At 36.1% G+C, this 16,547-nt stretch overlaps 1 protein-coding gene across 4 annotated transcripts in view; it reads right to left on the bottom strand.

Moving 5' to 3' along the window:
• Window positions 1-13,426: 13,426 nt before the first annotated feature.
• MTF2 (metal response element binding transcription factor 2) overlaps window positions 13,427-16,547 on the bottom strand; it is a 60,185-nt gene continuing 57,064 nt past the window's right edge. For all 4 annotated transcript variants that reach the window (XM_059375406.1, XM_059375407.1, XM_059375408.1 and 1 more), the window contains one exon: window positions 13,427-15,868. In XM_059375406.1, the coding sequence (XP_059231389.1) occupies window positions 15,511-15,868 (358 nt within the window). In that variant the 3' untranslated portion in view covers window positions 13,427-15,510. The remainder of the gene's footprint in view (window positions 15,869-16,547) is intronic.

Below are 16,547 nucleotides of genomic sequence, written 5' to 3'. Positions count from 1 at the left end.
AGTTTTTAAGTGGCGGTAATTATTAAATGTCAGATGGTTTATTTTTAGATTGGATATCAGGTGGGAGGAGGGACTAATAAACCTAACCTTTCTACTCTTCAATTCTAAAAGGACTAGTAATGCTATTTGTAGGAGAAAGCTGAAAGAAAAGGCCACAGCTTAAAAAGACACATTTAAGAGTTCCATTTTGCTGGATTCTTGATAGTCAAAACCAAATTGGAAACAAAAACCAAAATACCATTGACAATCAATAAATATCCAAATATCCAATAATAAATATCCAAATAAGTAGAGAAATGTACCACTAATGTACCATGGATGGAAGACCAATTCTTCCTAAATCTATAAATTTAACATAATTCCTACCAAAATCCAGCAAGATTTTTAAAAAGATTTATTTATTTTAAAGATTTTATTTGAGAGAAAGAATGAGAGAGAGCATGAGGAGGGGGAGGGATCAGAAGGAGAAGCAGACTCCCTGCTGAGCAGGGAGCCCGATGTGGGACTTGATCCTCCATGTGGGACTTGATCCCCGGACTTCAGGATCATAACCTGAGCTGAAGGCAGTCGCTTAACCAACTGAGCCATCCAGGCGCCCTAAGACTGATTTATTTTAAAGAAAGGGCAGAAGGAGAGGGAGAGAATCCCAAGCAGACTTCCCACTGAACACAGAGGCTGCTGCAGGGCTTGATCTCAGGACTCTTGAGAGATCATGACCTGAGTCAAAAATCAGAGTGGGATGCTTAACTGACTGAGCTACCCAGGCACCCCCAGCAAGATTTTCTTATAGACTGATAACAAGCATACTCTAAAATGTGTATGGGAAGGCAAAAGACAAAGAACAGGACAAAAGGACTAAGACAATTTTTAAAAAGAATAAAATGAACAGTAATCAACACTGTGTGATACTGGTGGAGGAAAAGACATATAATGGAACAGGGATTCCAGAAATACACTGAACAAGTCCAACTGATTTTTTACCTAAGTGCAAAAGCAACAGAGAAAAGACGGCATCTGGGTGGTTAAGTCCGTTAAGTGTCTGCCTTTGGCTCAGGTCATCTCTGGGGATTCTGGGCTCGAGCCCCCACATTGGGCTCTCAGCTTCTCCCTCCCTCTCTTTCTCTCCCTGTGCCCCTCCCCATTGCTCATTTCTCTCTCAAATAAAATATTGAAAAGAAAAAAAAAAGCAGTCTTTTAAATAGTGCTATAGCAATTGGAATAAACAGGTTAAAAAATTAACTTAAATCTAAGAAAACTGCAAAGCTTTTCAAAAAAAACAAAACTAAAAATCTTCAGGACCTAGGAGGACTAGGGCTAGACAAAATCTTCACACTTGACAATAAATGCCTGATACATAAAAGGAAAAACTGATAAACTGGAACTCATAAGAAGTAAAAACTTTTGCACCACCAAACATGCTGTTATGGGCTTGGAAAGAGCAAGCTATAAAAAAAGAAAATATATGCAAACTATCTATCTGAAAAAAGGACTAGATTATACAATTGACTATGTACAGTTCAAACTCATGTTCACAGGTGAACTGCATAAAGAATTCTCACAGCAGAAAAATCATTTATAAAATGGATAAATATAAAGAAATATGTGGAGCATGTGAAAAGTTGTTCGACATTATTAGCTATTAAAGAAATTCAAGTTGAAACCATAAAGAAGGGCACCTGGGTGGCTCAGTCAGTTAAACGTCTGCCTTCAGCTCAGGTCATAATCGCAGAGGCCCCCATGGGGGGCCCCCCTCAGCTGGGAGTCTGCTTCTCCCTCTACCCTTCATCTTGCTCCTGTGCACTCTGTGCACACTTATGCACTCTTTCAAATAAATAAAATCTTTTTTAAAAAATAAAAATAAAACCATAATGAAGTATCACTATCCAAATGGGTAGTGTCCAGAGGTTATACTAAAATGAAATGGCTATCAGAACACTATCATGGCAAAACCGCATCTATTTCCAATGATGCAGAATCAGCATTCAGTGAATCTCAACAGAGAAGCTATCCTTTACTTCTTTAATTGCTGACTTTTCAGTGGACAATCCGGGTATATAGGTATATAATGAAAATCTTGAACCTTGAACACAGAATGATTGATTCCTTCACCCTTTTGAAAGTAAGTCTTTTTGCTGTAAAGGATCATGGAAGTAAGGCAGATACGACTGAGAAGCACTTATTGAATATAATACAAGCCACTGTAAAAAAATGCCCAAAGGACATAAATTTAAAAACATGTGCTAGCAAATACTACTCCATTATCCCTTGGACATACAGCAAAGGAGAAAAGGATGAACAAAGACCAGTTTGTTTAGACAGGGAACCAAGAAAAGTTTAGAAAACACTATGCAAATGGCCCATATAGAAGAATATTTCCTTTTTGGCACTCAAGGGACGATCAAGATGCAATACTTTTATAACCTCAAAGCATCTAGTAAAAGTTGCAATTATCACAATATTCTAGGGAAAAATTTATATTTTAGAAGAAAAATTAGAGCATTACTATGTCTAGTACTTTTAACACAAAAGCCAAGAATCTCCCCTTCAAGAGTTAACAGAAACTGGGGAGAAAGATGTGTTCAAGACTCATCACTCATTTTTCTAAGTCAGCTTTGTCATTCATTGCTCCAGGAATTTAGCCAGATCCCTCAAACCCAGGTGGTATCCTTCTTAGTGCTCTCTCTACACCTGTTTCAAAGCACTGACCACAATGTATCAAAGTTAATGTATACAAACCCTCTACTAGACTCTATGAAGGTAGAGATTCTATGTCTATTCTATCCACCACACCCAGCACAAGTTCTAAAACACACTACTTGTTAGTGCAAAGATAAGGCCCACCATTTATTAAGTGAAATGTGAAGTTTCAAAACATGATCTTTAATAAAATAAATCTAAAAGTCTAAGGGTATATTTTTATACCATTATCTCCAGACTGCAGAATGGAAGATTTTCAGAGTTTTGTGTTGTACAAACTTTTTACTAAAATATTTTTATATCACAGTTAGAAAATACTAAAGCTTCTCCTTTTAGGGAAAAAAAAAAGTTGATAAGAGATTTCCTCCCTTATTTTTCTCATCTACCACATCCAATGCCCTTTTCTCCTAAACCATACCTTCATCCTTTTAGGATTGCTTCACTAATTCTCCCTTTTGATGCCTCAGCTGAGAAACAGTTTGGGGTTAGGCAGATAAGCAGTATGTTAGAAACAGCACACTTTCCTCCAAGTCAGGCTTAGATATGGAAAAGGAGTACTTTTCACCCCAGGTGAGAATAATTTCTGTAACAGGAAAATTCAGAATTGGACACTATTGCAAATTACTTATAAAAGGGATGAATTACTTGTAAATCATAGTATTTATTTAGTTTTCAAGGCTCCCTATTACTGGGCTATAGCAAAATGCTTGTCATTTTCTAAACCTAAATTTATACTTCTCAATACCAAAGATAAATTACTGTAATTTTTCAGTGAAGCCAGATTCAGTAATTATTTAAAATATTTTAATGTTTTTTAGTGTTAGCCAAGAAAACCACCTGACACTTTACTATCACTATGAAAGTTTATAAATATTTTAAGTACTACCGTTTTTTCTTTCCAGGTTAGTCTTTTCCTCATTCATTTAAAAAATCAAACTATTTGCACATTATTTTCAATATTCTTTACAGAAATTATTTCCAATTATGATTTTTATTACAACCTTTTTATGCAACACCACTTTGGAGCACAAAATGGACTTCTGAATCCATAAGAGTGTCCACCTAGAAAGCCCCACAAAGTATTTTCTTGGAAATGCCTCCCAGTGCTTTTGCTTCAGAATAAATCACAAGTTTCCTATGATTAATATAGGCATTACTTGCCATTGTTCAGCTAACACCATAAATCTGCTCTAATTATTTCTCTATGATAGCCTCTAAGACAGAAAGCTCTTATTTTTTACTGAAAATTTTCTATAGACCTGCCACAGCACTACCATGAAGAAACTTAATCAAATGTTAGGTCTTTGTTTAATGAATGGTGATGAGCAAAAAAAATTTTTTTTAAGATTTTATTTATTTATTTGACAGAGAGAGATCACAAGGAGGTAGAGAGGCAGGCAGAGAGAGAGGAGGAAGCAGGCTCCCTGCTGAGCAGAGGCCGATGCAGGGCTTGATCTCAGGACTCTGAGATCATGACCCGAGCTGAAGGCAGCGGCTTAACCCACTGAGCCACCCAGGCACCCCTATGATGAGCAAAACTTTAATAATAAAGAACATAGGCTTCTGGGAAATGCCCAGAAACATGGTCCTAAGTCCATCCACTTCTTTGTTGCTTGTATTACTTTCAAACATGAACTTTTTATTCCAACCAAGGCTATCTTCCTTCTTCACTGTTCTCTAAGTGGGGCTGCTCCTTTTCTGTTCCATTTAGTATCACTAGCTTCCCAGGTTCTCAAAACTTAAGACCCCTTACATGCTCAGTCATCAAGTACTGTTAACTCAGCTCCCTAATCATTCTATTTCTAGCATTCCTGCTGCTTCTACTACTTCAAATTTAGCTACATGTAAATCTAGGTTTGGCACTCACCGCTTCCCTCTAACTGATCCTACATACCAGTGCCAAAGTAATCTCAACACACTTTATAGTCTCATCACAGCAGGCCCATCAGAATCCTGATCTTTTCCAGCCTCACCCACATCACATCCCAACTCTTTTGTGTAGACTTAATCACCTGGCTTCCTCCTCAGGCACTCTGTAATGCTCTATCATGTTCCCTTCTTCTCCACAGTTTCGTATCATTTGTGTTCCAATTTAAACTCCTTCATTAAGTCTTCCCTAATAATTCCTTTCTCTCAAATGTTCTCCACAGCCAGCACACCCCCCCCCGAAAAGAGTAACCTCTCCCTTCTTAAATCCTCTTTCCACTCTGAACACTTAAAATAGCTGAACATACACATTCTTATCTTCCTAGCAAAGAGAACACCAACAGATACTCTTTCGCATTTTCCTCCTAGTAATCTCTTGGAATATAGCAGACACCAAAATACCAAGTGGGATGTTCAGTCTCAACTCCAGGCCTATTCTTACTCTGCTCCTTCTTTTTGAACCGAGCTTTTCTCTCCCTTAGCCTGTAAACCCCACCCTTCAAGGTACAACCTAACAAATACTGCATTCAAAAACAATCCCATTTCTCTGGTGATATATATAGCACCTATTTGGATATCTGTAGTAATGTTTTCCAATGTTGTTTAATTCTGTTTATGACCTCCCCAAACTGTGCCATTCTCTACACCTCTTAAACTCCCCCTTAACCGGGGCGCCTGGGTGGTTCAGTGGGTTAAGCCACTGCCTTCAGCTCGGGTCATGATCTCAGGGTCCTGGGATCGAGTCCTGCATTGGGCTCTCTGCTCAGCAGTGAGCCTGCTTCCCTCTCACTCTCTCTGTCTGCCTCTCTGCCTACTTGTGATCTCTGTCAAATAAATAAATAAAATCTAAAAAAAACAAAAAAAAAAAACAAAAAACCTCCCCCTTAACCAACATCCATCTCTGAACTTATTTATACCATTTGTTATCCTATCCTATTTTTGCCACTCAAAAGCTGATCCTCCTTCAAAGCCAAATCCAGCTGGGCACAGTGGCGCACCTGTAGTCCCAGCTACTCGGGAGGCTGAGGCAGGAGGATCGCTTGAGCCCAGGAGTTCTGGGCTGTAGTGCGCTATGCCGATGGGGTGTCCACACTAAGTTTGGCATCAATATGGTGACCTCCCGGGAGCGGGGGGGACCACCAGGTTGCCTAAGGAGGGGTGAACCGGCCCAGGTAGGAAACGGAGCAGGTCAAAGACATCCAAAAGACATTCTGTTCAGTCTTTCTCTAATGTCTCTCCAGGTTCCTATGCAACTTCGACAAATACAGTACTCAACCACATTTCAACTTAAATTTAGCTGTATTTATGTCTGTGCCCCCTTAAGAATTCAGACCAGGACTCCTAATATTTCATCTGTCTTCACAGCAACTTAAAGGTATTCCAAGAATGACTTGCATTTGAATAAATAACAGCAAAAAATGGTTTGAAACACCATTTTTCAGAACTGAAACATACAAAAAAAAAATCCTGTAATAATACTTAAGTGAGTTAAACTCGGCCTCCCCCTTCCCCAGCCAATGTCCAAGTCCTAACTCAAATACCTGTGAATGGATCTTATTTAGAAATAGGATCTTTGCAGATATAATTAAGTTACAGATCTTGAGATGATATCATCCTGGCTTTAGGGTGGGCCCTTAACTCATTGACTACTATCTTTATAAAGGAAAGAGAGATCTGACAGAGGGTAAAGCTATAAAATTGGAGGCAGGAAATGGAGTGATGAGTCTACAGCCTAGGATTGCTGGCTGCTACCAGAAGGAATCAACCTTGACACCACCTTGACTTCAGACTTCTAGCCTCTAGAACTGTGAGAGATAAACTGCTGTTGTTTTATGCTACTAAGTTTGTGGTAAATTGTTAAGGAAGCCCTAGGAAACTGGTAACACCTGAGTAGAATGGCATTTTAAATACCCAGAAAAATAAACTTTGTTTTTATTTTCAAAGATAAGAATAATAATAAGAATCTTAGGAAATAGAGGAGTTTTATTTTACTAAAACTGTATTTTACCTAAATTTATGAGATCAATTTTATTTCTAAATTAGTGGCTTATCTTAAACGGAGTTCAGTGCAACTTCTCAATATAAAATGTCCTGTGTTAAGGATACAGTTTTAAAAGTTTTAAAATCAAAGTTATATATGCTATAATAAAAAAAAAGTCATGCTATTTCTAAAGCAAATAATGATGATGAGTAGATGAAGTTCTATTTTATCATTGTATTTTCACTGCAGTATAAATCTTAATGTTCTTAGTAGTGAAGGTTCATATTTCCAACCTAATTTAGTATTAAGTATGGATCAATATTTTGTTTATTCTCGATTAAAAAAATTTAACCCTTCCCTTTTAACCCTTACGCCATGTTTCTAAGCTATCCGACTTTTGCTTTAAGTCAGTGTGCTTAAGGAATACAAAATTAATTTTACAAGCCTAAACCAACTCTAAAGCCCTCAGATTCCAAATATATGTATGATTGTGTATTTTGCTAATTTTGCTTACCTAAGACACTGACATCTTCCATTAGTAGATAAAATCTATTATAATAACATTGCTGACAGCATATATATATTTTGTCTAGGAAGGGCCCTAAAATAAATGTAGATTGTATTTTAAAGAGCATGAGCCTTGGGGCGCCTGGGTGGCTCAGTGGGTTAAGCCGCTGCCTTCGGCTCAGGTCATGATCTCAGGGTCCTGGGATCAAGCCCCACATCGGGCTTTCTGCTCAGCAGGTAGCCTGCTTCCCTTCCTCTCTCTCTGCCCGCCTCTCTGCCTACTTGTGATCTCTCACTGTCAAATAAATAAATAAAATTTAAAAAAAAAAAAAAGAGCATGAGCCTTTATATTAAGTACTACTAAGTACAAACTTAGTTTTAAAATATTTTCAAACTTTTGGGATGCCTGGGTGGCTCAGTTGGTTAAGCCGCTGCCTTCAGCTCAGGTCATGATCCTGGGGTCCTGGGATCGAGTCCCGCATCGGGCTCCTTGCTTGGCAGGGAGCCTGCTTCCTCCTCTCTCTCTCTCTGCCTGCCTCTCTGCCTGCTTGTGTGTATTCTCTCTCTCTCTGACAAATAAATAAAATCTTTAAAAAAAATAAAATAAAATAAAATATTTTCAAACTTTTGAAAATCATTTTAAAAATATTTTTTTTTTAAAAATCAAGAGTTTTGTTCTAGTGAAACGTTTTAAATTATACCTTCAACATAAAAAAAGAAACAAGTACAGATCACTTAAAATTCTGCCCATTTTTCTGACTTTAGCCAAGTTCATAAAACAAACCAAATTTAGTCTTTGTGTCCACAGATCCTGTCTTCATGCTTTAATAAAAATGCTTTTTTGCACCAAAAACAAACAAAAAATAAATTTGGTAAACATGGGGCGCCTGGGTGGCTCAGTGGGTTAAGCCGCTGCCTTCGGCTCAGGTCATGATCTCAGGATCCTGGGATCGAGTCCTGCATTGGGCTCTCTGCTCAGCGGGGAGCCTGCTTCCTTCTCTCTCTCTCTGCCTGCCTCTCAGTGTACTTGTGATTTCTCTCTGTCAAATAAATAAATAAAATCTTTTAAAAAAAAAATTGGTAAACATTAGTTTACATGAATTTGGTAAAGCAACTATTTTCTTAGACATTACAATCCTCTGAAGCTTGACATTTAACTGCAGTCAATTTCAGCATGTGAAGTACTAAAATTAAATTACTAGTATCAATTCTTGCACTCATTTAACCTATAAAGCCATGAAAATTAGTTAATTATTGCTGATTGAAATGCCATCTCTTCTCTGTTGCTTTAAAAACTACCTTAAGTATGTGCATATAATAAAGCCATGTCATTTTGCTACTATATGCCAAGTCCACATTAGACAAGATACTATGTTCTTTTCCATAATGTAGAGATGGCATAAGCCATTGAATCTAACACCTTACTGGAGGAGAAAAGCCACCTGGCTCAACTATGAGCCATGGAGGTACAGTTTTGGTTACCATGATCCTGTTTATCACAAATCTCTTCCAGGATCCAAGAGAGGATTTATAACTGGTTCAATGATATATTTTTTTAAAAGATTTTATTTATTTGACAAAGAGATCACAAATAGGCAAAGCAGCAGGCAGAGGGAGAGGGGGAAGGAGACTCCCTGCTAAGCAGAGAGCCCAACATGGAGCTTGATCCCATGATTCTGAGACCATGACCTGAGCCGAAGGCAGAGGCTTAATCCACCCAGGCACCCCATAATGATATTTTTTGTATTGCAATTTTGCTTTTTATCTTATTATACTTACTAGTTAATAGAAAACAATGGTGCTATGTTTTCCAAGAAGTTTTTGCTATCTTAAGGTAATGTGAAAATCAATTAGAGAGGCACAAAAGAATCAACCTACTCTAGACTACATTACAGTCTTATTTCACCTACTCAGCTTTCAAATTTCTAAAAATCTCAACCACTTACACATTATAAAATAGGAAGCAAGTAAAACAAAATGAGAAATTCTTTTGAGTAATGACTATTTAAAAAGCCAGCTACTGGGGCACCTGGGTGGCTCAGTGGGTTAAAGCCTCTGCCTTCGGCTCAGATCATGATCCTGGGGTCCTGGGATCAAGTCCCATATCTGGCTCTCTTCTCAGCAGGGAGCCTGCTTCCCTTCCTCTCTCTGCCTGCCTCTCTACCTACTTGTGATCTCTGTCTGTCAAATAAATGAATAAAATCTTAAAAAAAAAAAAAAAAAAAAGCCAGCTACTTTTTCAAAGGAAATCATTCTTGAAAACTCACTGAAAGAAAAAAAACAGAACTTGGGTAAAAGTGAAGTTTAAAATTCTATTTATGGGGTTATCTTTTTTGTTCCAGAAAACCCTGCTTAATTTTTTTCCATTCTATAGCAAATTAATGTTTAGAAGCTAGGTGGGAGAAGGCCACTCAATGCACTGTGAATAAATGTGGTTTATTAACACGGGCACTGCCACAGATGATAGATGTAAAGCTAACAAGCATAATATAAAAGCACCACCTAGCCTAAGACTGATTCCCCTACCCACATCAAGACCACTCAGAGTACCACCATACTATAGCAACATAAAATAAATAAATGTTCACAATCTCTCAGTAATTAGGAAAAGGTAAACATGCTAAAGACAGTGTTTTAAACACATGAAGCACTTAATACTTCTAGAAGAATCTTCAATAAAATGGCATTTTAAATATTTCTGGTCTCATTTAATGGTTTAAAATTGCTTAAAGGGGGCACCTGGGTGGCTCATTTGTTTAAGCATCTGCCTTCGGCTCTGGTCATGATCCCAAGGGTCCTGGGATCCAGCCAGCTCTCCCTGCCTCTCCCCGTTTGTGCTCTCTGTCAAATAAAGAAATATCTTAAAAAAGAAAAACAAAAGTTGTTTAAAGAACAAACTATAGCTTATAAAGAGGTATCAAGAATTAGTTTCTGATGACAAAATTCTTCATTGGAAACTTTACATCCAAAGATAAAAATAACACAGAAAGTCTAAAATGCCAGGTTATGCAAATTTATAATACAAAGAAAAAAACAGACCTCTTATAGATCTGCTCTTGGATTCTGTTAGAGATTTGGTAATAAAAGAATACAGGAACCAAACTGCCCCCACAAATCTAAAATGAGCTAATAGACCTTCTTTTCCAAAACCCTCTTCAATATGCTTCATTCTCAAGGAAAAGTTTAACTTCACAGATATCTAAGTCAGCTTTATATATTTTGCAAAGGCAACCCAAATTCTCACAAAATCTTGTTTTTAAGATTTTAACTTATTTGAGAGAGAGGGAGAGAGTGTAAGTGAGTATGGGGGCGGGGGGCAGCCAGAGAGGGAGAGAGAATCTCAAGGAGACTCCACACTTAGTGCAGAGCCTGACACAGGGCTCAATCTCAAGCTTGATGTCATAACCCTGAAATCCTGACCTGAGCTGAAATTGAATCAGATGCTTAACCAACTGAGCCACCTAGGCACCCCATAAAATCTTGTTTTCGTCTCAAATTCTGTATAGGCAAAATTCCCTTACATTCCACTAACAGTATTAAAGATAAATATGCATGAGGTCAATTAACGACCAAAACAATATTAATCATAATCCTTCATTAATTTATACTAGATGCTATTAATATTTAACTTAAATTTACAACCCCATTTTGAGTAATTTATTTAATTTAATGTACTTTACTTAAATTGTTACGGATCTAAAAGTACATATGCAAATTATTAATTTATAGAAACACTATAATTATTATGTAATTAAATTAAAAAGACTTTCAAAACATCTGAAAAACTTGATTTCTTAAAGAATTGTTTTTAGTGCATAAACAATTTTAGAACATAAAAAAATTAAATTAAATTTTAAAAAAAAGAACTGTTTTAGGTCAGCTTACTTTTAACTTCCGCTTAATACGACACACTTAATTAGCTCCTAGATATTATTCATTGAGATATTGTCAACATTTCTTTTCAGCACTTGACATAATGATGGGTTGAATAAACATGGTAGAACTCAAATGTAAGCTACTTTTTTTTTTAATTCCCAAGCCTAGGCTACACACAAAAGCACTAAGGATCAAACATAAACATCCACAAGGGAGACAGCAGAAGCTAACAGGCATTGCAGACTACTCACACTGTGACTTCAAGATTGAACAGAGCCCTCCAAATTTTAAAAGTTATCTGCCATAGTTTTGTAGTACAGATCTTGCATATACTTTGTTCCATGAATTCAATGTCAGTGCTACTCCTGTGATATGTAAGAAAACTCAATGAAAGTAATCAAATACTAAGAATAAGATTTTTGTTGCATAGGGGTGCCTGGGTAGCTCAGTGGGTTAAAGCCTCTGCCTTCAGCTCAGTCATGATCCCAGGGTCACAAGATCGAGCCCGAGCCCCGAATCGGGCTCTCTGCTCAGTGGGGAACCTGCTTCCCTCCCTCTCCGCCTGCCTTTCTGCCTACTTGTGATCTCCGTCTTTCAAATAAATAAATAAAATCTTAAAAAAAAAAAATTTTTTTTCGTTGCATAGAGTTGAGTTTCAGAGGGCCACAAACCATTATCTAAGACTTTTTCTGCCTTCTGCCCCCCATGAACCAATCTGTGTCTGTTCTGAGATTGTATCACCCTCACTGTGAAAGCATGGAAAGAAAAAAGATAAAAGACTGTATCTTTTGGTAAATACAAGGAACAAAAATTAGACTAATGATTTTGAATAAGATACGTTTTTGTTTTATCCAGTAAGTACATTTTATCATCTATGAAGGTTTTGTTCATTTGTTTATTTGTTTAAATCCAGTGGAATTTTCTTGAATGAGATATCACATTCCTTGAAGATGCCGCAAAAGTGAGGAATTACTATTACTAAGCATACAGTTTTAATACTCATCATCTCTAACAAAGAGAAAATGCCAGGGGAGCAAGCAAAGAGGGATTTTATTGTGGAGAAGTGAGGGAAGAAAAATAGAGTGAGCTAGTTTATTTGCAGTCATAAGTCATAAATCTGATTTTAAACATAAAGACAGTATAATATTTTAATCTAGATATTGCTCTAAGACATTTTGATGTAATTAAAAATTACAAATATTGTACTTACTCCCATTCTCTTTGTTGTTATTCAGAGAGCCAATCAGTTTGCTTTCATAGCTTCTCCTGTATCTAAACTTTTATCAGTCTGACATCTGGTTTCTTAACTGCTACTAATTAGAAAAGAATCCATGACCAGATAAAATTCTTACTTTACATTTAACTGTCAAGTTTTTATTTTCCTGAGGAAAGAAGATGACTGCCACAGAAGAAACCAAAGGAGACTTTTGGGAGTGGATATTTGTAGAAGTACTCAAATATAATAATTTAAAGAGGAAAACTTACCCACATTACACAGGGCATTTTTTTAAAAACTATTTCCCAAAGTTGCATCTTCCTTTGCCATCATACCCTCATTCGAACAACTCTAGAACCACATTATATAACAAACGGTCTGCTAGAACTATGCAAGTCAGAGAATGCTCCAACCAAAACTTAATAGTACCTGGCAGAAACTCAACCAAGTAGTTCAGAAGAATTAGTTTTACCTCCAAGCTGGTAAAAGAAATCTTCTGAATATATACACAATAGAAACCAAACTTTTACAGTTGGACATAACTTGCAAAATATAAGGGGAGAGGTACCCTCAAATCACACATCAGTGAGCACTAATTTGTTAAATATTTAGTAACAAAAGATGACTAGGCAAGATCGGACTTCATCTCTCCTACATGAGAATTTATAAAATAACTCTGATAATCTCATTCTGATCTAGTCAGATCATATAAGAATCCATACTTATCATTTATTATCAGGATATTTATGAAAATGTATTTGTTTTGAATAAAAATGTAATTAAGAAGAGTAAGGCATACTATTTTTACATCTTCTCTTTCTATAGTCTAGGGGCAAAGCTCTTAAGGAAAAAAACCCAAAATACTTTGATGTGAACCTGACACCTTCTATATAAGCAAAAAGGAAAAAACATAGTTGAAAAGTCCGAAATTTTTGAATTTGGGGGACAAGGTAGATAGAGGGAGATATACTGTCTTCCAAGTAGGAAGTGTACAAGCTGACTAAACATTATTTTTTAGAGGATCATTTTAGATGAACATACAATAATTATTAAGATTATTTGAGGGACAAGTGGAAAATGAGAGCCAAGTTTTATAAAGATTAATTCAAGTGAACATATTTACAATCGAATTGGAAAATCCTTAGCTCCTTGGCTAAATTAAAGCAGTCATTTACTGCATCAGTGTGTATTTTCAAGCAAATACAGAAGCAAAACTCATTAGCTCTTTAAAAAATACACACATTTAATGTTGGTCTGTTTTAATTCTAAGTAAAGCAATTCCAAAAATACAAACTGAACATCAGAGCCATGTGGAACCACCATGATAAAATAAAACAGACATTCACAATAATTACGTCTAAAGACAGTTCAGCTTAATAAATCATCTTCCAGGTATACTAAAGAAAGAACTACTAAAATACTGCTGGTGTTCAGTTAGAATTAAAGGACTTTGGGGAAAATGAAATAATATGATACAGGTGGAGTGAATAAGGTTACACGGGATTTACATTTTCCATTACCCCTAGATATAAACAAACATTCAAAATCAACACAAACTCTGTGTGTTATTCAAAATATTGCAGCTGCAGGAAAGGCAACGTTAAATTAATAGCTAGGGGAAAATCAAGTTTTGGTGGAGGTAAACAGAAGTGACAGTTTTTAATTTGCACTTTTGTAAAGCTCATTTATACCTGGCCAACCAGGAACCAAATGCAGGACAACGAAGTTCTCTGCTTCTTTTGGCTATAATGTGACAAGGAAAGGTCATCTTTTGAAGATGTTTAAAGAAATAAAGCAACTTTCTTTATAAACAGTCAAATAATCAATCAATGGAATAAATAAGTACTAACCCACATTTTTACCGCTCTGTAACCACTACACTTTACATATTTTTCATTTTGGCGGCAAATTCCCCAATTTTTAGGCAAAATCCACCAATCACTTTTAAGAGTAAAATGAATAGCCACCAAAATAAGAATATTCTTCTGTTTACTCTTTGGCTAAAAAAGAAAACAAACAAACAAAACAAAACAAAAAGAAACAGAAGACAACTCTAACACTGGTGATAAAAGAAACTGGTTTTTTACATGTAAAATAAAGTTATCAATTTAAATCTTGGTACATTTTATAAAAACAAGAGGTAATGTTGTAATAAAACAGTAGTAGCCTTGTCAGGCACCATACTGTTTGTTAACCCTGTGCAATAAAATACTTTGTTCATACTACACTTATTCAACATGACTAACATTTACTACAGACATTTCAGGAATCTTCACGGGACTCCTATAGACTTACTGTTAAAACTGAGAGACATTTACAATCAAATGTGCCATGAAAACTTGAAAACGTTACTTCCAGTAGGAGATAATGTTCATATTATTTGAATTGGTTTTAGGTACTGAACAGCTGAGTTACAAGGACTGAAAGTGAAAAGCATTCTAAAAGCCCATGAACACTGTTGTTCACACCCTTCTTCAGAACACACTAAACTTTAAACTTGTCTGACACATTTCTCTTCATACATAGCAAGCAACAGCACCCAATAAAAGCCTGAGAAGAAATGCTGCTGTGTAAATACTGCAACTATTCCTGAAAAAAGAATTATGGGATATATACTCCAAAGCTGCCCATTCCCATAATTTGTATTGCATAGGTCACATAATCACACACATATATATACACACCTGTGTATATATATGCACATGCAAAGAATATATTAAGACGACAATGAAGTCTAGTCACAGAGCAATTTACAGGCTCAATATATTTTTTACACTTTGCTTGAAAGAAAATTTCAATATTTTACAGTCTTTTAGTAGGCATTATATACACTGCACTTTATGAAATCTGAAAGGTATTGAAATAATTTTTTTCCAACATTTTGGCAACAAAACAGACAACGTTTCTCCAAATACTTGTGCTATATCTATCTACATGATCTGTTTGATCTGATAACCACTAATCACAAAAACTGACTCAATGGAATAATTAGAAAAATTATCTAACACCATGCATGGATCTGAATCATTTTTAATATCCTATCCTAGAAACATTCTACAAATCTTAAGATTTAAAAAATTAAGTCTCTGTTCTGATTTTTAAAAGATATCTTTTTATGACAATATCCATAACATTGACAGGTACATGTTAAGGCTAGTATCATCTCCTTTTTTGAATTTTTTTTTTTTTTTTTTTTTTTTTTTTTTTTTAAGAAAGATAGTAAAAGCCAGACTCCTTTATCCTTTAGGGCTTTGAACTGTACCTACAGAAAATGAGAGTGCAGTGAACATAATGTTCAGTCCTACAGTCAGGATGCAGTTGCTCCTTCCCATTCCACAAGATACTGCACCTTTCCATCAAGTGTCACCCGACGAGCCAATACTCGGTATTTTTCACCACATGCTATTCTACCTGCAGCACCAAAATAACTGGTAATGGAGTTTTTTAGATGATTGAGTTGCAACTCCTGATCTGCTAAGTTATTCAAAATCTCTGTGTTGAGTTCATCAAATTGGTAATCTTCTTTGCCTTCATCATCTTTTACAATTTCTGAGTTCTGAGTCTGGAGTGCTCTTCTTGGAAGACGACCCCTTCTCCTCCGTAAATGTGGTATTGCAGCAGGCCAAGATCTTCCTGTACGAGTTCTTTTTCTGGAGTCAGATAATCTATGGAACAAGAAAGGTCATTAACTGTCTACTGAGTTTATAAAGCTTATCTTGCCCAAACAATATATTCTCAGATTTTTTTTCTATCACTCTACTGTAAGTATATACCCTTGCTGACATAAAAATCAGCCAAACCAAAACAATACATGCTATTTTTATAAATGGATTATCACTCGCCTTCGTTAGATTCCATCACCTTCTTGGGGCTGACCTTTGAAGAGCTTTTCTTCCTTAACAATGTACTATTAAGCTTAAAAGAATCAGAGGAAGTTTTTAATTACGAGGCCAATGAGACATATTCTTACCAAGAAGAGGCCTATTCATATTAGTCAGAAATCGTCAACAGTCTTATCATTAAAAAGAAGACAGTTCATTCACTCATTCAATGCAGTAAATACTTAATAAGCACCTACTTTATATACAACATTGTTCCATGTGCTTAAAAAGATGGTAGAACTAGAATAAATGTTCTCTTATTACCAGTTCTAGGGCTAGTGAAGTAATGTAATGAACTGGAATAAACATAAACTAGAAATCAGGGTACCCTGACTCTAGCTCTATGATATTGGCCAAATTCAAATCTCATATCCTCTGTCTTCTCTTCTGTGAAGAGGTCAAGTGGGGGGGGGTAGAACTAGATCATCTCTGAGGTCCTTTTTGACTCAGAAATTCAATGATT

Source organism: Mustela nigripes, chromosome 14, assembly GCF_022355385.1.
Source record: "Mustela nigripes isolate SB6536 chromosome 14, MUSNIG.SB6536, whole genome shotgun sequence".
Lineage (NCBI taxonomy): Eukaryota > Metazoa > Chordata > Mammalia > Carnivora > Mustelidae > Mustela > Mustela nigripes.
This window is presented reverse-complemented; position numbering and strand designations above follow the sequence as displayed.